We start from the raw sequence: 23,453 nt of genomic DNA, 5'->3' as shown, positions 1-23,453 counted from the left end.
ATTCCCAGGGTCCATTTCCCCAGGGAAGGGGCAGCCAGCAGCACTCAGCAAAGGGTTGGTGATGCCGGGGTGCACCTACATCACCCCGCCCTCGCTTCAGACTCTGTCTGTCCCATCGGCGCAGCCCGTCTGCACGCGCTGCAGGTGCAACATCGGTGGACGTACTTCCAGCAGAGACAGGCCCCGGGGTTTTGGGAGCCGGGTGAGAGGGCACCACGGAGGAATCAGGGACTCTGCCGGTCTCCTACTCTCTGCCACCGATGGTGGCTGTGGCGCTGGGTGAGTCCCTCAACTCCCCTGGGCCCCATTTTCCCCATAGGGAAGCTAACAATTCCTGCCCCCGGCAGGGGCTGCGGTACTTCCCCATCCCCACCAGCGCCGATCAGAGGCACCAGACCAGGTTACGGTCTTCCCGGCTGCACCGTCTTCATAGCAAGAACCTTGAAGGTGTCTTGGAGGCCTGAGTTCGAGTCTTGCCCTGGATCTGGGCTCAGCTGGCCCAGCTGCCGCTGGCTCTCTGGTTATTCAGCGTGTCTATCAGAGCTAGGCATCTCCTTGTGCAATGGTCCCCTGACTCCCAGCCCAGCGAGCGCTGCAGACCCCAGGCAGACTCCCAACCCCCCGTGCGGGTTTCTCCGTGCTCTCCTGGCTCGCAGCCACGCGGCTGGGAGCTGGCAATCATCTTCCCCTCCCTGCTGCCCCGGCCTGCAGCCCCCGCCCCAGCCAGGCGAGCAGAGCAGCCACGTGCTGGCACGGCCGGGTACCGAGGCTGGCTCTGCCCTGCTGCGGGGATTGTGTTTCGCCCCCAAAGGCGACATCCTATCCCGCCCGTTCCAGCCTGCCAGGGAGCCAGGAGAGAACTAGGTCACGCTCGCAGCTTGTGGCGCGCGGGGCGGCTGGAGATGGCGTGGGGAGGGGGGGCAGGCTGGATCGGGTATCCCAGCTGCTCAATTATTCAACAGCCTTTTTGTTCGCCTCCCACTCCTCTGTGCCCTCCGCAGGGTCCCTCGGCCTCAGAAGCGCAGCCCTTGGCCTGACCTTCCCGCAGCGTTGGCTGCGGACCCAGGCCCCTGGGAAGACGAGGCCAGCTCTCCCCCCGTGGGGGTTTGCTTATTCCTCCAGCTCCAGCTCCTGGCCGAGGATCCCACCAGGAGTGGGAGTCAATAAAGACCCTTCCCTGAGCTCCAAGATGACACGGCACGAGGCCCTTTAAGACCGCCACCCAATACTGGCATTTTCACGCGTGCAAACACCTCCACACCATGCACAGGGCAGGCCCAGAGGTTTCCCATAGGAGCCTGCAGTGTCCAGACCATTGTCTTGGCAGCATTTAGGATTTTTCTGTGGTCAAGAGGTATCTGAAAGCTCAGAGCTGGCACCTTCCCGGCGGGGCTGGTGTCTCCCGAGCTGGGGAACCACCTCTCTGGAGAAAGGGCCCGTCTGGCTGTCGAAGGTCCTACTGGAAGTGGCCTGGTTTCCCCCAGGGCTGAGCACTGCAGGATTCGACACTTGTGCAGATAAGGGAACAAATCTCAGCAGAACGAGGCAGCGCTGAGACAGGAGAGGATCCTGCGCTCTCCAGGGCATGGCGGCCAGAGCAGAGACCCCTCTGCCGTCCTCCTCTCTGGGCCCAGCAACCTGCCTAACCCCGTGCCAAGAAAACAGCTGTCAGTAGGAGCCGGGATCATGTGGCCCCTGGAAAGCAGGACCCTTCTCTTAGCGTCCTCCATCATTCAAAAGGCTGTAGGCAGCCGTTCCCTGCTCCCTGCCTGAGTTAGCACCTGCCTGGAGACCCTGCACCCATTGCCTCCCGGACACTTCTCTGCAGCGGCCGCTTCTTTTTAGGCATTTCAGTGCTTGGGAACGGTGCTGGCTGGTTGCACTAGCGATGAACCTCCGAGGAAAATCCCCTAACACGTGGAGGTGAGCTGCAACAAGAAGGACAAGGACCGCACCACCGGGGTGGAAGTGGGGACAGGGCAGTCAGCAAGGAGACACCAAGGAGGGAACCTCAGATAAAGCTCTGGGAAGGAAACTGAGGAGTCAAAAGATGCCAGAAGAATGACCTGCCCAGATATGAGAGGCAGAAGAGCTGTCTGAGCTAAAGAACAACCTTGGCATGGGGACAAATGGGCACGAACTGGCCAGGAATACAGTCGGATGGGAAACGAGGAGGTTTCCAGCCATATAGCATTACTGCAGAAAGAGACTGGAAGGGAGGGGGGTTACGGTGGACCATAGCAAAAAAGCCAACATCATCCCGAGCCGTGTTGACGGGGTGTTGCCTACAAGTCAAGGGCGGTGATTCTTCCACTCTATTCAGCACTGGAGAGGCCTCACCCGGAGTCCTGCATCCAGTTTTGGGCCCCACACTTCAAGAAGGACATGGACAAATTGGGAAGAGTCCAGCAGAAAGCAGCAAAAATGATCTGAGGTTTGAGAATCAGGTCTTACAACCCAGATTGGAAGAATGGGGATTGCTTAGTCCGGAGAAGAGAAGATGGAGAGGGGAATTTGATAACAGTCTGCAAATACCTGAAGGGTGATTATAGAGAGGATGGTGATAGCCCTTCTCTGTGGCTGCAGGGGTCGGGCCAAGGAGCAATGGTCTCAAACTTTAGCAAGAGAAATTGAGGCAGCGCTCCCCAGCTGAGCCCCCACGGCACAGACACACATGCTCCTCTTTGCACTGGGCACGTTCGGCGCTGGGACAGGCGACAGCCCCCACTCCGTGCCCTGCCCTGCTCTGTGCTCTCTTTTGTTTGCTCTGGCCATGTCTCCATCTCATCCCAGGCAGTCAAAGGACACAGACACCCTGAAAAACAGCCTTTGTATGAAGGAAAGCAGAGACGTTTCCATTGTATTCACCCGGCTCGCAGGATACGGTGTCAGCTGGCTGGACAGGCAGAATGGAGCCGTGAGCCGCGGTAGGCAGGGCTGGTTCTGTGCAGTCAGCATTGCAGGGAAGGGGCTTCCCAGCCCAAGGACTTATTTCTCCTTTCGTGCCCTCTTCCTTCCTGTTGCATTGCACGTCCCTCCCCTTGCCAGCACTCCCCTGACCCCGCTCACAGCCATACGTGTCCTGAGAGCAGCTGTGAAGATAGCTGCACACTGGAGCCGAGCGTCTGTACCAGTCTGGCCCTCGTGGGCTACCCCTGCCTGTCCCACAAGCTGAGAGCCAGACCCTCGCACCGCACCTGGCTTCCCAGTGTTCCCTGCCAGACTCGGAGAGACAGGAAATGCTCCCAGCTCATATCCCCTGGCTTCCTACACTGCTACCTGACCGTGCTCCCGGCCTGTGGTTGTGTCCAGGAGAAGCTGTGGCTGGGCGCATGCCCCAGCTCCTGCTGCAAGCTTGGGGGGTTCTGCTTTCCTATACCTCTGCGTATAGGAGAGCTTATAGCAGTGGAGGCCCCCATCCCGGTGATGTGGCTTTCCATGGAGCCAGTGCCCCTGCTCCCACTGGGACACTCAGGACCCTGCCACACATTCAGATGAATGCTAGATAGAAACTAGCTAAAGCTGTTGTGCATTTTCAAGCGGTAACTTTGTAGCTGGACGGCCATTGTTGCAGCTGGACGGCCATTTTTGTAGCTGGATGGCCATTTTTGTAGCTGGATGGCCATTTTTATGGTGTGATAATTACTTTGCCCATGTGGCCAGTCTACATTTATTGCACGATTTACTAGTCAATTGTATCATATACATAACGTGTGGCAGGGAAGGAGCGAGGCGTGGCATAGCTGTGCAGGTAGGGCCAGTGGAGCAAAGCCAGTGCCGTCTTCCTCCCTGGAAGCTGTGGGAGGAAGGGGAACCCTGAGGCTGATGCCCATCAACAGTGGCTCGGCTGGGTCATTCCTGATGCCCCAACAATGGGGGGTGTCACTGTCGGGAGGGGATGGAGACCAGCCATGATGGGAACACGTGGCAGGGGGCAGTAACGCCAGCTGGGCTGGGGCAAGAGGGTGGCACGCACACAGGGAAACACAGGGTCACTCTAGAAGGGACCTCAGGTCCACACGGTGCCAACCTTTGTGGTGGCCGCACCCCAGCCCACAGAGACACCAGAGCAGCATGCTTTGCCTCCGGACCAGGACAGAGGCTATCAAAGTGCCAGCAGTGGTGGAGACTAAAGGAAGAATGAAGGCTGCTGTGGGAGCAGCCCCTGGAGCCCCCTCCTGCCCACCTGCCATTGCAGCTCAGGCATCAAGGCAGGGACGTCTCCTCACTGGATGGGGCATATGGAGGGAGCTGGGGGCACGCAAACAGATGAGCTGCTTCACGCTCATCCTGGAGATGAGCAACAGTGACCACACGAAGCTGTGTTTCATCACCCTCCCAGCAGGAGCTGGGCCCCAGGCTGGCAGAGACGCCCCTTTCGGAAGGAAGGAAGGAAGGGAAGAGGAAGCTGCGGGGAGCTGCCCAGCACCCAGCACCCAGCAGAGAGGAACTGCAAAGCATCCGACTCAGCAGAGCGGGGATGAGAGTCAGGGTCCCAGCACGTGGGGCTGGCAGGGAGCTCCAGGGGTCACGTCCAGTCCAACCCCTGCCCGAGGCAGGATCCGCCCTGTGCAAACCAGCCCAGACAAACCCCGTGTCTGACCTCTTAGCAAAACTACACAGTCACCCCCAACAACACCAGACATCACACCTGGCCCTGCCACAGGGAAAGCAGGGGGCCGTGGCCAGCAACACCCTGCTGCTGCAAAGGGGGTTCATATACTCTCCAGAGGTCCCAGGGCAAGGCTGTGTCCCCACTGCAGAGGAAGGTACAACCCCCCAGTCCGCAGAGGAAGGTACAACCCCCCAGTCCAGACCAATGTGACCTGGCAGGAAATCCCTTCCTGCCCCCAATGCAGCATCGGTCTGAGCCCGAGGAGGTGCAAGACCCTCCAGCCAGGACCCTGCGGAGTTGGTGCCAGCAGGAGCGTTGGCCCAGCCCAGCCCCATCCCCAGCCCAGGCTGCAGCAGCACTTGATGATCTGTTCAGGTCCCTTCTGACCCTAGAAACGATGGAACTACAAAGCACCCAGCGCCTCTGGGGGAAGTGAAAACCCCCCTGGCGTGTAGCAACAGGAGGGGGATGTTCCCTCCCAGCCCGTGCAGCAACCAGCAGCGCCCAGAAGCCTGGGAAACCCCCACCACAGAGCACAGGCATCCCGCACCCAGAGCATCCCCACCAGCACCCATCCGCCCTCTCCTAGACACCTCCAGCGACGGAAAGTCCCCCCTTCCCTGGCGTCTGTCCCACGACCTCTCTGCTCTGCCAGGGACGAAGTCTGAAGGAAACCCCCGCGTGGAGGAGCAGGGAGCAGAGACTAGGCAAGAAAGCAAGGATGGGGCCATCCTCACACAGTCCCAATCCTGTGCCTCTCCCTCTGCCAGCCCCTTCCAGACACCCGGGACAAGCGGGGGTTATTACACCCCCTCCACCTCCGCCCGGATGCCTGGGGAGCAGATGCGCTCAGCAGCATGGCCTCTTGCTTGCTCTGCTGCAGGGTCCCTGCCACCCTGGGGAAGGGTCCAAGCCAGCTGCTTTCTTCCGGTGCTGAACAAGGAGCTCATCTTGTGAAGTGACCCCTGCAGCTGCCCTGGGACTTTCTGGAGCTCCTGCCCAGGATGCCTCTGGCTCTGCCAAGCTGGTAGTAGCTTTCCCACGCCTGCCTGGGCTAGAGGGCATGCCCGAACGGGTGCAAGTGTGGCAGCGAGCCGGCTCCCTGCACGAGGAGCCCTTTCCTGGCCTTCCCCCATGTGCGATGTGGACAAGCACCAGTCACACCGCTCTGCTCCCGAGCCTCTTGCAGGCTGGGCCAAGCCCCTTCGCTGCTCCGGGCTCCCATTCCCCACGTGCAAAGTGGGGCTGATGCAGTGCTGCCTTGGCCATGGCACTGACTGTCCCATACCCGGCGCGTACAGCACCGAGCATGTGGAGGCCTCGTGCAATGCAAAAGAGGTCCCAACCCCTGGCACCACGCATGGGGCATGAGCAATGCAGCCCCGGTGCTTGTTTGGGGCACCCCATCCCGTGCCCCCTGGTACCCTGCCAGCCCAGCCTCCGCGACAGAGGGAGCGAGCTGGGGCCGGAGGGACCCGTTCTGCTGGAACAAGGCGCAGCTCGGCGGTCGCAGGAGCGCTGCTCAGCTAGCGCAGCGTGCCCGGGCAAGCTGGCTGCATGGCAGCATTGCTGCCTGGCTGGAGGCACCGCTGCGCAGCCTCCACGGCTCAGCCTGCCCGCGGCCCCTGTCCTGGCCCAGGCAGGTCCCCGCCAAGCACTCAAGCAGCAATGCCCCTGCCCTGCGACCTCCAGCCCCTCGCCCGTGCCCAGTGGCAGGGGTGGGGGCCAGGCGTCTGAGAGCCCCAAAGGGCCCGCGCGGGAGGAAAAGCAGGGCTGGGGCTTGTGCCTGCCTGGCTCCCGGTTCCTGGCTCCCTCCCAGCAGTGATTCACTGGCCTGCCCTGCCCTGCCCTGCCCTGCCCTGCCCTGCCCAGTGACTCAGCTCTGCACAGCCCTGAGCAGCACCCAGCACCTCTCCTCGCTACTGCTGCGCCCACGTCAGCATCGCGCCCGGGTGCTGGCCGCTCTCTGCAGCCGCATGATCCAAGGCGAAGGGTCATTGCGCGATGCAGAGCAGGGCGTGAGCCTCCCGCTGCCCAGAGCCACGGCCCCCGCCGACAGAGGCAGGGGGTCCAGAGCATCGCTGCTCTCCCAGTGGGGAAACTGAGGCACAGCAGGACTGGGCGAGTCAGCAACAGAGATGAGACGAGACCCATGCAGCCCCGGCTCCTGCTCCCAGGCCGCGGTCTGCCCCATGCTCCCCGGGGCCCAATCCAGACCCCATCTCAGTCACCAGTGAGCCTTGGACCAGGAGCTTGCCTGGGGATGGAGGTCGGCCCGGCGGCAGCAGCAAGGCCTGGAGGTTGGAGGGGCAGCGGAGGGAGGAAGGCAGCTCCAGCCACCGTGTTGCAGTGGGTCCTGCAGAGGTTGGGTCTCACCTCTCCAGCAATTAACACCCGTCCCCACGACTCGGAGGAAAGCAGAACATCACCCCGGCCCCGCGGGTCACGGCCGCTGCTGGCGCACACCGCGCGGGGCTCGGAGGCAGCGGAAGGGAACTGGCAGGGGTTCACAGAGCCACGAGCCTGGGCTATGAACCAGGGAGGCAGGGACCAGTGGTGCTCAACCTTTTTTAGACTCACTGCACCCCTGAATAGGCTCGAGGCCTCCCTCAGAAAGTGCCAGCTCTTCGCGTTGGCCTGCAGAAAGCCAGCAGAGCGATTCTTCTGTTGCAGAGGACTCCAGGAGACCACAACTCTGGATTTCTATTGGAAATCGCCAGTTTTGTCCGGTGAATCGCATTTCCAAGCCTAGCAGGGCGTACGTTGTGCGGGCCCCTGCAGCACCCCTGAAAAGGTCTCGAGATCACTAGCTAGCTAGATTTCGTGAGCTCCCTCTCTCTAGCTATACAGCCTATCTGCTTTGGTTAGTCTATAAGGTGCAAATCCACCCTGCCTTCTACGTGACAGACACAGCAAACTCCATCTCAGTGAACCGGGAAGCCCCAGACTTCATGCTCAGCCCCTCGGGAAGAGGAAGGGGAAGAGACCTTTCTGCAGGCCACAGGCCCCCTCGCAGCGAGCGGGAGCCGCTCAGGCTGGCGGCACGGCGAGGTCCAGCTCCTGCTAAACAAGTCCAGATTCATCGTCCGCTGCAGGGCCCTGCATCCTGCCGGCACCCAGGTCTTCGGGGCAGCGGTGCAGGGCGGTACTGAGATGCTGCCCCTGCCCCAGGCCCATCGACAAGACCCCCAAGCTCCAGCTGAAGCCTCTTGCAAGCACCCCCTCCTCCCTGGCAGCTGGTGATGGCGTGGTTCAACCATCACCGGTGCCCACGGGTGCATAGCCCCAGCACCGCTGCTCACGTCGTCCTTCGCCGCATGGCCATGGCAGAGCACCTGGCTGCAGAGATCTCGTGCTGGGATCCCTCCGGACCAAACTGCCAGCATCCTCCCCCACTGCATGAGCCCCCGGGGCAGCGGAGGGGGAAACGGCACAGGGCAGGAGGGGTCCTCGAGGCTTTCAGCTCCCCCAGCTCACAGTGCCCAGCCCAGTCCTCTGGAGTCTGCGCCACGCCAAGCCACCACGGAGAGTAATGCTCCCCTGGGACGGGCGAGCCCAGGCTGCAGGACGAGGGCAAGTCTCCCTGCCTGGCTCTGGCATGCGCTGGCGCTGCCTTGGGTTGCACTGGCCTCTGCTGGCAAGAGCCAGCATCTCCTGGGCCCCGAGCCCCGTCTGCCAGCCCGGCTCCGGGAGCGAGAGGCAAGGCCAGCCGCGGCCGGGCCGGGCATCGCATCCGCACAGGAGTCTCACGCCCCTCTGCTCCCCAGATCCCGCCTCGGGGCCGGTGCCTTGGGGAAACACAGCCTTCATTCCACGTGCAAACCCAGCCCCCGGCTCCTCGGCACCACCCCAAGACCAGTGATGGGGCAGGGGGTCCAAAGTGCACCCCAGGCAGGGGCCCAGCCCCAGAGCCACGCGTCAGCACAGCGCGTGTGAGCTGTCCCTGCTGCCCCTGACGGTGCCATCTCCTGCGCCAGGCAGCGGCCGCCTTCTGCAGGCACCGGGCTGCTTTGGGAGCACAACGTGCAGCGCCGCACACCCAGAAACCCCCACCGCCACACCTCCTGTCCTGCCCCCACCTCCACCTGAGCAAAGGGGAGTTGCCTTCAGCTCACCGTGGGGTACCCCCTCCAGGCTGGCGACGTGTCCCCGGATGGCTTGGTGCCTCGAGGGGGTGGCAGGCAGGGCTCCAGGAGGGGGTTGCAGTGTGGACACTCACACCCGAGCAAGGCTGATCCTGCACCAGCTCTGCAATGAGGACGGGTTGCAAGAGAGGGTCGGGGTCCAGGGCCAGCCAGGGGGGCACACATCCAGGAGGGTGCTTGGGCCCTCAGCCCTTTGGGACGCGGGTGTCTGTGCATCCAGTGTTTGTGCAGCACCCAGGGTGGAAGGGCCTGATCCTGTCCTGAGCCCCATCTGGCGGCTCAGAGCCCGCTTTCCTTTCCCGTGCATAGGGCAGGGGATGCACTGTCCGTAGCCCCGTTGTCCTGCTAGCGCTAGCCTGCGCGCGAGGAGGCAATGTGCATCCGCTAGCAGCAGCCTGGTTTGGAGCCCGGCAAGCCAGCCCCGTTCCCAGGCCAGCCAGCCTCTCTGCCTGTCTTTGCTCCCGGTGTTCGCCCGGGATCCTACAACAACACACTGCTCCCCTGGCGTCCCAGCTGCCCCTTCCCCTTCCCGGTGCCCCTATGCGGCAGGCAAATGCAACGCCCATTTTGCAGGTGGGCAAAACTGAGGCAACAAGCGCCCAGAGCAGGAATCCAGTCCGTGTCCTGCCTGCCCCCACTGCTCTGGATGGGGTGGGATGAGATGCTGGGATGAGCAGTGTGAAGGCCTCTAATTACGTCCAGGACAGCTCTGCCAGCGTGCTCCCCAGGGCACGTCTCCGCTAGGGCCCGAGGGGCAGGGGTGCAGTCCTGTGTCAGGAGAGCGGTCGTAGCCGCCGGCGGGCCTCTCGTGCCCTGGGCCGCGGAGGGTGCGCAGCCACTGGCGGGGAGCTGCGGGGTCACATCCAGCCCAGCCCCTGCCTGAGGCAGGATCAGCCCCGTGCAAACCAGCCCGGACAAACCCCACGCGCAACCTCTGAGCCACACGACACCGTCACCCGCACACAGCCCCAGGCATCGCCCCCATCCCTGCCCCCAGGAAAACGGGGCTGCAGCCGCCAACGTCCTGCTGCTGCAGAGGGGGTTAATGTGTGCTCAAGAGACCCCAGGCAGAGCCTGTGCCCCAGCTATAGGGGAAAGCAAACCCCACCCCGCACAGCCCGTGCCCATCTGAGCAAAAGGGAAGAAGGAAAAGTCCCGTCCTTACCCCAACGCAGCAGCAGTCTGATCCTGAGTGGAGGGGCATAATGGGGCTAGTGATCCCAAGCCCGTGGGGGGAGAAGGGAAGCCGGTGTCTCTGGGCACGGACGGTGCCATGCTCTGGACGTCTCCAGCACACGAGCCAGGCCGATCCGTCAGCAGGTCGGCGACGTGGGCGCTGGGAGCGTGACTTAGCCGGGACACCCCTGCCCCAGCCCAGCCTGCAGCCCCGGACCAGGGCCCTGCTCCCCCACACCATCACGCATCGTTCACTGCAGCGCCAGGCCCGTGGCAGCGAGGAAAGCACCGCGATGCCTCCCCCAGCCCGTGCCCGTCAGCTCGGGACATGCCGAGAGAGTCGTGGAGGCAGAAGAGCCCAGCCAGGTCCCCTTCCCCACGGAGGGCTGAACCGAGCCTCAGCCCCCCGCCAAGGGGTGGGAAGGGGCTCCATGCCCACGCTGCGCAGCTCAGATTAAGGCAGCTGAATAAACACCCTAATTAATTCATTAAGGGTTAATCTCCTGTTCTAGGGAGCGGGCGGCTGCTGCGACTCGATTAACTGCAAGAGGTTTAATCGCCCACGAAGCCCGTCACGGTGGGTCCCCTGCAAAGCGGTGGAGATTATTCCGAGCCGTGCGGACACGTGCGACTGCCCCAGACCCCCCATCCCATCTGCGTGGGGCAGGGAGGGACGAGGGCAGAGGCTGAGCCAGACCCCTGTGTTTGCAGGCACTGTTAACCCCCTTTGCACACCCGCCCGTGGCTGCAGGCACCGAGAGCACCCCGCAGCCAGTCGCAGGGACAGGCGCGGGTGTTGGGGTGCTGCCCATGTCCGGGGGGGGAGCTGATCCAAGGGACCGGCCCCTACCCCCAAGTTCAGTGTGACCTCAAGCAGAGAAGCAAGACCCCCACCCCCAGCCAGGAACCGCTGAGTTGTCTAGTACCAGCAGGAGCATCCTGCAGCCCAGGCACAACCCCACAGCCTTAGCCACGGCCAACATCCCGCTGCTTCAGAGGGACGGGGAGAAATCCCCCAGAAGCCAGCAGCATCCAGGAAGGGAGGCAACTTCCTTCCTGGCCCCTAATGGCAACCAGCAAAAGCCCTGATGCATGGGCTTGCCAGACACCTTCCCCATGACAAGAGCCATCTTTGTACCTCACCCAGGAACCGCACACGACCCACGTAACACGCACCGATTGGCATGCCAGACGCCTCTGTCCTGTGAGACCAGCCCTTCCACAAACGTACCCGGGTCAGGCTAAGGGATGCTCTGCGCTCCCACCGTTTTTCCCTGAATTATAGAAAATGAGGTTTGAAAGGACCTCAGGAGGTCACATCTAGGCCAGCCTCTGCTCCAAGCAGGACCAGCCCCAGCTGCATCATCCCAGCCAAGGCTTTGTCTACCTGGGTCTTCAACACCTTCAAGGATGGAGATCCCACCACCTCTCTGGGTAACCCATCCCAGCGCTTCACCACCCTCCTTGTGAGAAAGTTTTTCCTAATATCCAACCTCAACTTCCCTTGCTGCAGCTTGATCCCATTGCTCCTTGTCCTGTATCTGCCCCCACTGAGAGCAGCCCAGCTCCATCCTGTTTGCAGCCCCCCTGCAGGGAGGTGAAGGCTGCTATTCAATCCCCCTCGGTCTTCCCTTCTGCAGACTCAATCAGGCCACTTCCTCAGCCTCTCCTCACCAGTCCTGTCCCCCAGCCCACAACCATTTTCACTGCCCTCCACTGGACTCTCTCCAAGACAAGACCACTCCAGAACTGCCCTCCGTGGAAAGAAGATTTCTAGCTATCAAATCTAGATGGATCCAGAGTCAGTTTGTAGCCACGACCTCATGCCAGCGTTGGTTTTCAGCCTAAAAAGCTCTTCCCCTTCCCCCATGTTCACCCCAGAAAGGAACGGGTCAAGAGCGCTCCCAGTTTCCACTTCTAAACCAGAAGCTCCACTAATCTCCTTTCATAAGGAAAGGCCTCGCTCCCCTTCGCCGGCGCCGTGGCTCCTCTTTGAGCTCATTCCAGTTTCAGGTCACGTTCTGCACCTGGCGACCAGGCTGGCACGCCCGGTTCGCTCCCAGTCTGGACCAACGGTCCAGTCCAGCAAGGCCCCATTCAATCCTGGTGATCTCCTCCTGGGCTGGTAGCGGGCAGGCGACGGGGGCACCCTCTCGGGCCCACCTCCCTCTCCAGGAATCCTAATGATTTCGGCTCTAATGACCTCTCTCTATCCGTGCCCCCCCATGATTTAAATGAAGGACTTCCAGCTCCCCAGCACAGACCTCTGCAGCTGGAGCTAAGGGGGTTACCACCGCCCGGCCAGCAGTAGTAAGCTGTTACCTTTTATTGCATGCGAGCTCAGCAGGTCTGAAGCGTGAACTTGCCTGTCCTCCCCTCTCCTGCTTCCACCCTGAGCCCCGAGGTGGAGGTTGCCCACCAGGATGGGGCAAAGCTCCATCTGGTGACTATACATAGATAGAAAACTGCTGATATCTGCAGAATGACCTTGCCCCAAATGCCCCCCTGTCTGCTCCTGAGGCAGAAGAGGGGTGCTCAGGTCACCCCGAGGTGCTTACAGGGTGCAACGGTGCACTGGCCCCCAAAGGCCCTGGATTCGAATCCTGCCGTGCCCAAGACGGTCTGACCAGACCTGTGCTGCCGAGACGTTGCCGGCGGCGCTGGGTAGGATGGTCCCTGAGGACCAAGCTTTCGGGCGGGCTGTGCCTGGGAGCAGGGGCAGGGGCAGACGTCACAGGTCCACCTCTACTGACACCTGAGCTGCTCCGGATTCACCCCGGGGGCTGCAGGGAGCACCAGGCTGCACTGCTCCATCCTGGGCCGCGGCGCGGCTGGGGGGCAGGCAGCAGCCAAGCCGTCGAGGGCGGATGTCTCATTGCTAAGATGGTGGCGTCCTCTGCACGGCGGGCAGTGGTGTGCATGCACACACTTGCACACACCTGTGCACGTGCACGTGGCTGTGATGAAGCCACCCTGGCGGGGTGTAGGGACCAGGTGAAGAATAACCTCCCCGGATCAGCTGTGCCTGACCCCGCAGCTCCAGTCCCCCCAGCCTTCCCCCACACGTTTCTCCAGGCCTGAGCTTGGCCTCTCCATATGGATGGATGCTCGGCGCAGCCTCCCTTGGGCTCATCTCCCCATGAGCAGGGACCCCTGCAGCAGGTCGCCGCTCCCCTCTGTCCCGTGCAGGGCCGGGTCCGTGCTGGGTGCATCAGGGAGGCCCCCGGGTGCCAGGACCCCCTCCGCCCCATGTGGGTCTGGAGGGCAGTCAGCACACAGGACCCTGGGCCAGGTGACCCCCTGCCCCCAGCCGGGCAGCTGGAGATGACCCCCACACCTCTGCCAGCCGATGCACGGACCCTTGGCATCACTCCCACCCTCACGCCCTATCCCAAGCGCTGCCTGGGCTGTCAGCATCCCAGGCGCGGTGCACGGAGCCGAAATCCCCACTGCAGCCGTGGTGCAGCAGGGGTGGGGAGGCGGCCCTCCCACGTGCAAGAGCCGCAGCACCTGCCCGCAGGCCCCCGGCCCTGGGGAGAGGACCCAGGGGCCGCTGGCCTCTCCCCAGGGCTGGCAACAAAGGCAGGACTACAGCTCCCAGCGTGCTGGGCTGCGGGGCAGGGAGGGGGCTGGGGCTGGCAGACAAGCAGCATGTTGGGGGGGGGATGTTGCTTTCCCCTCCCTGCTGCATCCGCCGGCCCCCCCCAGCATCCGCCCAGGCAGCATCGCACAGGCCCGCCCAGCGCCCTCTGTTTTCCTCCCTCATTCTCGCACACACACGCATGCACAGCAGCTGCCGCACTGCAATGAATGAGGATCCGGAGGGGCAGGCCAGGCGCTGCCAGCCCTGGCCCTGGAGCCCCCGGGGGGTGCTGAGCCCCCGGCTGCCCGCAGTGCCAGGGACCCTGCGGCCGGCCTCCGCCGCGGGGAACTGAAGCCCACCGAGGCGACGCTGCCCTCAGCTTGGGGGGTTTCTCTCTCTCTCTCTCCCCCCCCCCACCATTTATCTGCTTTTCTCCCCTGCTCTATAGCCGGCGCGCCAGCCCCCACCCTGGGGTGCAGCGGAGCGGTGCCGGAGGGGATGCTGCCCGCAGCTTCTGCCTGACTGCATCCATTGTGCGGGAGGAAAGGAGGCGGCTCCAGGGCACGGAGCAGCCACAGCAGCGGCAGAGGCAGAGGCAGAGGCAGCGTCGCCAAGGGACAGAGCCGCAGCCCCTCCGCTCCATGCCGGCTCCGGCTCCGGCTCCGGCTCGGGGGTGAGCAGCGCAGCCCGGCGGCGCGGGGCAGGCGGGACCATGCTGGCCCCCAAGCCCAAGCTCAGCGAGGCGCTGAAGGTGGTGGCCCGGTGCCGCCCGATGAGCCGCAAGGAGGAAGCCGCCGGGCACGAGCGGATCCTGGAGATGGACGTGCGGCTGGGCCAGGTGACGCTGCGCAACCCCCGGGCCTCGCTGGGGGAGCTGCCCAAGACCTTCACCTTCGATGCGGTGTACGACGCCAGCTCCAAGCAGGCAGACCTGTACGACGAGACCGTGCGGCCCCTCATTGACTCGGTGCTGCAGGGCTTCAACGGGACCCTCTTCGCCTACGGCCAGACGGGCACCGGCAAGACCTACACCATGCAAGGCGCGTGGGCCGACCCCGAGAAGCGCGGGGTCATCCCCAACTCCTTCGAGCACATCTTCACCCACATCTCGCGGTCCCAGAACCAGCAGTACTTGGTGAGGGCCTCCTACCTGGAGATCTACCAGGAGGAGATCCGGGACCTGCTGGCCAAGGACCAGAACAAGAAGCTGGAGCTGAAGGAGAACCCGGAGACGGGCGTCTACATCAAGGACCTCTCGTCCTTCGTGACCAAGAACGTCAAGGAGATCGAGCACGTCATGAACCTGGGCAACCAGACCCGGGCGGTGGGCACCACCAACATGAACGAGCACAGCTCCCGCTCCCACGCCATCTTCATGATCACGGTCGAGTGCAGCGAGACCGGGCTGGACGGCGAGGACCACATCCGCGTGGGCAAGCTCAACCTGGTGGACCTGGCGGGCAGCGAGCGCCAGAGCAAGACCGGGGCGCCGGGAGAGCGGCCGAAGGAAGCCTCCAAGATCAACCTCTCCCTCTCGGCGCTGGGCAACGTCATCTCCGCCTTGGTGGACGGCAAGAGCACGCACATCCCCTACCGGGACTCCAAGCTGACCCGGCTCCTGCAGGACTCCCTGGGGGGCAACGCCAAGACCATCATGGTGGCCACCCTCGGGCCGGCCTCGCACAGCTACGACGAGAGCCTGTCCACCCTCCGCTTCGCCAACCGGGCCAAGAACATCAAGAACAAGCCGCGGGTGAACGAGGACCCCAAGGACACGCTGCTGCGGGAGTTTCAGGAGGAGATCGTGCGGCTCAAGGCCCAGCTGGAGAAGCGCGGCATGCTGAGCAAGCGGCGGAGGAGGAGCAGCCGGCGGAAGAAGGCGCTGGACGGGGAGGGCGCCCCGGAGCACGAGGCCGAGGAGGACCACGAGGACGGGCTGGAGAAGAACATGGAGAACTACTTGCGGGAGCAGAAGGAGCGGCTGGAGGAGGAGAAGGCGGCCATCCAGGACGACCACAGCCTGGTGAGCGAGGACAAGCAGAAGCTCCTGGAGGAGAAGGAGAAGATGATCGAGGACCTGCGGAAGGAGCAGGAGGCCACCGAGCTGCTGGCCACCAAGTACAAGGTAAGCGCCGGCCACGGCTTCGGCACGGGGTGGGGCCCCGGCGTGGTCACCCACGTCCCCGGTGGGAGAGCCCCGTGGCGACGTCCTGGCCCTAGGGTGGCCCCAGGCTACCTGGGGTGCTCGGCTACGGGCCAAGCCCTCACCAGTGGCACGAGCTGGGCCTCAGCGGAGTCCCGTCCACGTGACCCAGCGGCTGGCAGAGGTTGCTAGGATGATGCTGCAGATTCGCATCCCTTGTGCGGGCGCGACCTGCTGAATATGCATTGGCCAGCAGACCTGGCGGGGGGGGGGGAAGGGAGCGGCGAGGGGGGGGAACCCCCCGACTTCCTTTTGTCTCCAGCATCGCTAGCGGGCTTTAGATAGACAGGGCAAGACGCTGGCTGAGCACCGCGGGCATCGGCCTCCCCAGGGCACCCCTGCGCAGCCTGGGGGACCCCAGGGACCCCCTGCTCACGCCCCGACGGGCTTGTTTTGCCGGCAGCCGCTCAGTCAGGGGGCCGAGGCCGGGGATGCTCTGCTCGAGTGCGGCCCGCGGCTGGCTCTGGGGTGTGGCTCAAGCTCCAAAACAGCGGGTACCGCATGGGGAGGGATGGAGACTCCCCGGCAGTGCTGTCACCTGCACGGAGACACAGTCCGACGCGCGGGGAGGAGGGGGCCGCCCAAGGTCACGCTGGGAAGGAACCCAGGCATCCGGCGCCCACCCACCTCCGCTCAGTGGCAGCTCCTTTCCCCCGTTTTCTTGCTGGAGCGGGTGCCCAGGTCGGCGGCCTGGGCACCGTGAGCCTCCCCACGCCCCGCCTCGCGGGAACAGGGGCTCTGGGGCTGGCAGGGGTGGCTCGGTGCTCCCCGAGAGCCAGGAAGCGGGGTGCTGGCCAAGTCCCGTGGTGCGTCTCCCGTGTCGCTGGCGGGGTGTGGGGGTGCCGGCGTTTGTGATCCTGGAGGAGGGGGGGAGCTGGGGGTGCAGGAGGGGCCCTCCTGGCGCTTTAACCCCTTGCACGCCACAGGAGACCGACCGCCTGCTGCGGGCCAGGAGTGCAGGGGATGGGCGCTCTCTGGCCGTGGGGAGGGGCGGGTGGTCAGGGCAGGACGCAGCCCTGGAGGCTCCTGGCTGCGGCGTGGCCTGGTGCAGAGATGCCTCGCCGCCTCGCCGCGGATGCAGGGCTGACTGCTGCTCCACGCAGCACCCAGAGGCCGGCGGGGCCGCCCCGCAGTGACCGATGCCTGCTCCTCCCGCTCCGCCAGGACCCGACGGGCAGCCCCCAGCACTCGCAGGGCACCCTGCTGTGATATCGCAGGGATGGGGGAGTGGGCGTCTGGCTGCCTCCACCCTTCCCGTGCTAGTTACTGCCCTGGCGAATTCACCCCCTCGTGGGAGGGCAGCAATTCAGGTCCCCTTTCCCACGGCGGGCTCTGGAGCCAGCACCGGGCAGTGGTGTGCATGCACACAATTGCACACATCTGCATGCCAGTACATATGCAAATGAATGCGTGCACCGGGGTTCGGCATCCTCTGCACACTTGGCCTAGACCCTCCTGGCTCCGTCCTTCGTCTCCCTCGGTTCAGTGCCTCGTCCCTGCCTGTCTGCGGGGGGGAGGGCTGCCTCTCTGGTCTTGCCCCTTCCAGGTCTTGCTCTTGCTCTGCCCCGGCTCTGCTGCTGCTCCCCCGCCTGCAGTCACGGCCTCTGATGGTGCCAGCCCTGCCCTGAGCTGCTGCTGGCAGGGGGGACGTTTCTATAGGCCCTACAGGAACCGCAGATACTGCACTGGAGAGAGCGAGGTCTTGGGGCCGGGAGCGAGACCCCATATCCCTCTAGACTTTCACAGGGCTGAGGTTTGTGGGGGCGAAGCGCAGGCTCTGTCTGTGACGTCCCCTCCCTGGCGAGATGCGGCGTGGCTGGCCCAGGGCCACCGCGTGTCCTGTCACTGCTGAGTAACCCAGCAGCGGGGCCGGGGCCTGGGCATCCCGGCTCTCTGCCCTCACCCGCAGAGCGTCCTACCTGCCCGGGCTGTTATAGGTCCAAACCCTTGCCGGGCGCGCTGGGTGCTGTACGCACAGAACTGGCCGGCATCCAGGCCACGGCCACGTCCTTAGGCTTCGTGGCAGAGCAGCATTTGAAGGAGGGCAGCGGCAGGCTGGGCACATGGCTACAGGGGCCGCGAAGGGCTCTGCAGATGTTTACCCGGACCCGGGGTGGGGAGTCTCTGTTTTGCACGGTGCTCGCACCTGTGCCGGCGACTGCCTCGGCCCGGCACATAGCAGCAGTCGCAGCGCGCAGGTCTGGGAGCCCAGAGCCAGGCCTCGGCCAGCTCCCTGAGCGCTGGTCATGGCCTCCGGCCTCCACGTGAGAGCAGCTTGCTCCGGCCAGCTGTGTCCCGCTGACCCGTCGAGGCTGCCGGGCGCTCGTGCCAGGCCGGGTGGCACTGCCCAGCGGCCGAGCCCCGCGGGCAGTGGGGAGGGGGCGCGGGGGAAGGGGCCGGGAATGCAGCGCGGGCATGAATGAGGCCCTGTGTCCGGCACATTCCCTCACTCATTTAACGAGCATAATAACGATTAGCAAGCAGCTCGCCCGCGGCCGCCGGGGAGGCGGGGCTCCGGCATAAAGGCGGCTGTTGTGTTCCAGAGGGAGCCAGGCGCACACATGTGGGTGTGAGCACAGCCAGACACACACGGGGCCGCTGTCTCGCCCGCCCACACACACACACACGCACACATGCACACACACAGATGTGCTCTTTTCCTTTGTCTCTCGGTCACACATGCACACGCTCTGTCTCACACGCATGCTCGGTCACACACAAATGCACGTGTGTAGTGTCGCACACGGCCCTGCTTTCTGTCACATGCATGCTCTGTCACACATAAACACCCTGTTCTGTCATGTAGATGTGTGTTCACACACATGCTCTCTGTCACACACATCTAGCTGTGTTTTCTCTGTCACGCACACAGATGTGCGCGCTCGCACACTAGCTGGCACACATGTTTGACCCCCTGAGGTCCCTTCCAACCCTAATTTTCTATGATATGTGCCCACGTGTCGTCCCACACGGATGTGTCCTCTCTGCCACACGCACATGCTGTATCACACATGCACACACATTGTCACACAAATGAGTGCTGTTGCACACACACGTGCTCCGTGTCACACACGCGATGACGTGTGTTTTCTCAGTCTCACACACAGACACACTCTCTTGCACACACAGACACCTGCAGATGTGGGCTCCTGTGGTTGTTGCATGCACACGTGCTCTGTGTCACACACACGACGATGTGTGTTTTCTCAGTTGCTCACACACAGACACACTCTCTTGAACACACAAACACCTGCAGATGTGGGCTCCTGTGGTTGTTGCACACACACGTGCTCCGTGTCACACACGCGATGACGTGTGTTTTCTCAGTCTCACACACAGACACACTCTCTTGCACACACAGACACCTGCAGATGTGGGCTCCTGTAGTTGTTGCACACACACGTGCTCCGTGTCACACACGCGATGACATGTGTTTTCTCAGTCTCACACACAGACACACTCTCTTGCACACACAAACACCTGCAGATGTGGGCTCCTGTGGTTGTTGCATGCACACGTGCTCCGTGTCACACACACATGACAATGTGTGTTTTCTCAGTCACTGACACACAGACACACTCTCTTGCACACACAAACACCTGCAGATGTGGATTCCTGTGGTCTCACCCCCCCAACACACACACACACACACACACACGCTGTCCATCTGCCGGGGGTCAGGGCGTTGTCCCCCGGGCCGTCTCCCCCGCTCTGCCCCGCTCCTCCCTACGCTGCAAGAGGAGAAAGCTGCAACCGTCCCCATCTCCGAGGCACCCCCATCCCTCCCTGCTCTCAACAGCTCACCCCTGCGGTGTCCCAGCAGCCCCGCAGTCCCCCCTGTTTAGTTTGGGGGTGCTTGTGGGGCTGGGCACCCCTCACCCCGTTGGCCAGGAGGGCTGGGAAGTGAGGGGCCGTGGCTGGGCAGAGAGCAAGGGCTGCTCCGCTCTTTCCGTGCACGGCGTCTAGCAGAGAAATCACAGAGGGTGAAATGTGTGCGAGTGCAATGGGACAGAGCGCCGCTAGGCTGAGCGAGGCAGACGGGCCAGCAAACCGCGATGCACGCGCGGCTGTCACTACGGCAAGGCACGCGTGCTAGACGAGACGCCGGGGAGACGACAGAGCCGTATGCTAGACGTGCCCACGGCTGAGGGATGTGAGCCTGAGCAGCCGGCGGCTGGGCCGGGGAGAGGCCGGGCTGCTTGGGCGCTAGCTGCTACATGGAGTCAGAGCAAAGCGTCGCTTTGCACGGAGCCGTCGGCAGAGCGCGAGGACCGGGCCCCTCCACAGGAGATGCCGAAGCAGCGGCAGGAAAGACGTGCCTCTCAGCGTGGCGTAAGGATGAGGCACCTAAACCTGGTGCCAGCATGAAGCGCTGCTCGGGCACGTCAGGAAAGCACCACGTGGCCTCGCAGACACGGATGCACATGAGCTGACAGCCCGTAAACAAGGCGCAGGCGATGCAGAGAGTTTTTTGGGGGGGCTTTTAATACCCTTGCAGCCCTGGCCGGCGGGTTGGTGACACTGGACCTGCATGGAGAGTTGAGCAAAAGCCGGCGCTGTGTGCGACACCCCCGGGCACACTGACCCAGCCCAGACGCCACCTCACAGGTGATGCATTTGGCCGCTCGGCTCCTGCCAGGCAGGTCGAGGGCTCCCGGGTCCCCCATGGCTTGGGCCAGGGGATCGAAGCAGCACCGTGGAAGAACGAAAGGAGGTCGTGTTTGGTGAACAGGAGAGCGGTGAGTAGGGGCAGGGAAGGGGCTTGGGGAGACCATCCCTGGGTCTGCGTTTGCAAAGGACGCTGAGACGGGCTGCGAGGGATTTGCGGGCCGGAGTAAACACCGTCCAGGGAGAGCCTGAGCCGGCTCGCGCTGCTCATATTATCAACAAGCAACTTGCGGGCTGTCTTGGTTGCCCGGGGAAAGGATGGAGAGAAGAGCTGGTCCCCAGGGGCTCCTTCCTCCAGGAGAGAAAGGCACGGCCAGGACTCAGGGCTGGGACAAGCCCAGCAAATTCATGGCAGGAACAAGGAAGGGGATCAAGTCACAACGGCAGGGATGGACCCATCTTTACATCAAAACTGGCTGCCTGTTTGGAAGGAGCTCTTGTCAAACCCCGGTGACCGGGCTCAGTGATAAGTCACAAGGGCCCCGGCGTGGAGGGGGCAGGTGTATGAAGCAGGGACAGTGGGACAGCCAGGCCGTACTGAGATTCGCGGCGGGCACGCGGCCACCCCAGCGTCCTGGCACACGCGTCCGTCCCTTGTGCGTTGCACTCTGCTAAGGACCGCGCAGCACAGTGCGAGCGCAGCAGCTCTCAACCGGGGTGCCAAGTGCCCGGGGGCGCCACGAGATCCTTCCAAGGGTGCCAGGCACCATCAGCACAAGCAGGTCTGCAAACACCTACACCCGAGTCCCACGATAAACCCAGAGATGTCGAGGGGGGATCCACGGTGTCCAAAGCATCCTGCTCAGCTGGGGGCTGGCTGAGGTCTTTGCTAGTTATCTCTCTCAGCTGGTCCCGTTCCCAAGGCAGCCTGCAATCAGGGATTGCTGCGCACCGCCGGGCTGCAGCCCCAGCAGCTAGCACTTTGCCACACCGGCGCCTGGAGCGGGCACACGGCTACCGCCGGCATTTCCTGACAGGAGCCCGGGGCCTACCAGAGCTGAGAACTGCTGCGTTAGAGAGACGGGGAGAAAGGGGGCTCAGGGCGTGACTTGTCCTCGGGAGCACTTGCCCTGAACTATACTGAGATGATCAAGGCATCTCCAATCTCAGCAGCTGCCGCTCGCGGTGGGTTTAATCTCCTGACGGGTCCATGCCGTGCCCTTCCAAACACCGTTGTGACGGGAGAGAGGAAAACCACCCAGGTGTTTCGGGTCAGGAGCGTTTTCCTCCCCCTGTTTCGGGTCAGACCCTGGTTGAAGTCGGAACAGGCCTCCCACCCCCCCATACTCTTGGGCATAAAGCATCAGGCAACGCGGCTCCCGGACCTCAGCAGGGGCCGGTGAAATGGGATGAAAGGCACGCGGGCCTTGGAAGGGGCAGTCTGGTTTTTGAGCAGCGAGAGGGGGATACAAGGACCCGTCAGAAAGGGAAGGCCAAGGGGGTAGGGCAGGGGGGCTACCCACTTAGGAAGGAGAATAGGACCCCCACCCACCGCCCCACATGTGTGCATGCACACACACATACACACACAGCTGTGCATCCATGCACACACACACACACAACATGCACGCACAGACACACATCCATGCATACGGACATACAACACGCACACACAGCCGTGCATCCATGCACACACACACATGCCCACACAGTCGTGCATCCATGCATACATATACAATATGCATCCATGCAGACACGCACAAAACATGCACACAGTCGTGCATCCATGCACATATGTGCATGCACACACACACACACAACATGCACACACAGCTGTGTATCCACTCCCCACACACACACATGCATCCATGTGCACGCATACCCACATACAACATGCGCACACAGCCACCCATCCATGTATGTACACGCGCACACGCACATTTACATGGATGCCTAAATACACACACACACATACAAGCACACACAGACTCACGCGCGGCCGACAGAAGGAGCTAATTCTGCTCCCAGCACGTGGCCGCACGGCACCAGGCGTGGGGCTTGCCGCGGGAGCCTCCCCGTGGAGACGGCTGCTGTAGGAGCCAGAGGACCCCCTGTTCCTTTGGCCCCCAAGCCCAGCTGACCCCAGCCCCGGGTTCGCAGGCCAGAGGAAGGAGGTGCTGGTCCACTGCCCAGCCCTAGGCGCCCGCAGCCTTTCTGGAGGATGTGGCCTGAGCGGGGGCACAAGGGTCCAGACCCCAGGGCCTCGAGGAGAGGACAGGGCGGTGATGCTGTCCGTGCTGGTGCTGATACACCCCCAAGCCCACCCCGTCTGGGTCATCTGAGCCAGGTCTCCGCGCCCGTGGCCCAGGTGCCGAGTCTGCCGTCAGCAGCCCGGTGTCCTGCAGCTCGGCGCGTGCCTGCAGCCCCTTTGCCATCAGGCTCTCTGCAGCCTGCCCCAGCGGCGCCCCCACCCTCCTCGTAACAGGGTAGGTCGGTGACCTTGGGGGCTATAAAAAGATTGGCCCCAAACTTGGCTCCTGCAGGTTTACTGCGTACAAAGCACCTAGTCCCCAGCACGCGTGGCCAGGGGGTTACAAGGCGTCAGCCGTGGATGCGGTGGCCAGCTGTGTATGTCCACATGGTGGGACTAATCAAGGCTGGTATTAATCCAGGGGTGCCCAGCCTATCGCCCGTGTGCCACAGGCAGCATGGGCAGCTTCCTCCACGCGCGACATGCGGCAGGTGCGGGAGGGAGCAGGAAGCAGAGCAGTAGATTGGGCAGGGAGCAGGAAGCAGAGCAGACAGGGGAAGAGGACTGGAGTGGCACTGATAGCACGCCCTGTGATCACAGGGGCCCAGCCTGGTAGGGAGGGACTTTCTGAGGAGGAGAGACTAGGGGAAAGGGGTGCACCGGGATGGAGCGGCGCTGAGACCCGGGTGAGCGGGGCAGGGCGGCGGGATTGAGGGAACAAGGGAAACGGAGGCAGGACCGAAATGAGAGCCGTGAGGCCGGGGCGGGATGGAAACCCCATCAGTGGGGAGGCTCAGAGCAAGGGGCGTGCAAGGCTGTTGCACAGACTGTGCAGCCCCGGTGACCTCACGGGTCTCCCTCCTTTCCTGCTG

At 63.3% G+C, this 23,453-nt stretch overlaps 1 protein-coding gene and 1 long non-coding RNA gene across 4 annotated transcripts in view; one reads left to right on the top strand and one right to left on the bottom strand.

Moving 5' to 3' along the window:
• LOC109285738 (uncharacterized) overlaps positions 1-23,453 on the bottom strand; it is an 86,328-nt gene that overhangs the window by 11,524 nt on the left and 51,351 nt on the right. The window lies entirely within an intron of this gene.
• The window catches only part of KIF3C (kinesin family member 3C), a 36,161-nt gene continuing 26,367 nt past the window's right edge, over positions 13,660-23,453 (top strand). For all 3 annotated transcript variants that reach the window (XM_014610481.3, XM_019497677.2, XM_019497676.2), the window contains exon 1: positions 13,660-15,644. In XM_014610481.3, coding sequence (XP_014465967.1) covers positions 14,232-15,644 — 1,413 coding nt within the window. In that variant the 5' untranslated portion in view covers positions 13,660-14,231. The remainder of the gene's footprint in view (positions 15,645-23,453) is intronic.

Source organism: Alligator mississippiensis, chromosome 1 (genome assembly GCF_030867095.1).
Source record: "Alligator mississippiensis isolate rAllMis1 chromosome 1, rAllMis1, whole genome shotgun sequence".
In the NCBI taxonomy this organism is placed as follows: domain Eukaryota; kingdom Metazoa; phylum Chordata; order Crocodylia; family Alligatoridae; genus Alligator; species Alligator mississippiensis.
This window is presented reverse-complemented; position numbering and strand designations above follow the sequence as displayed.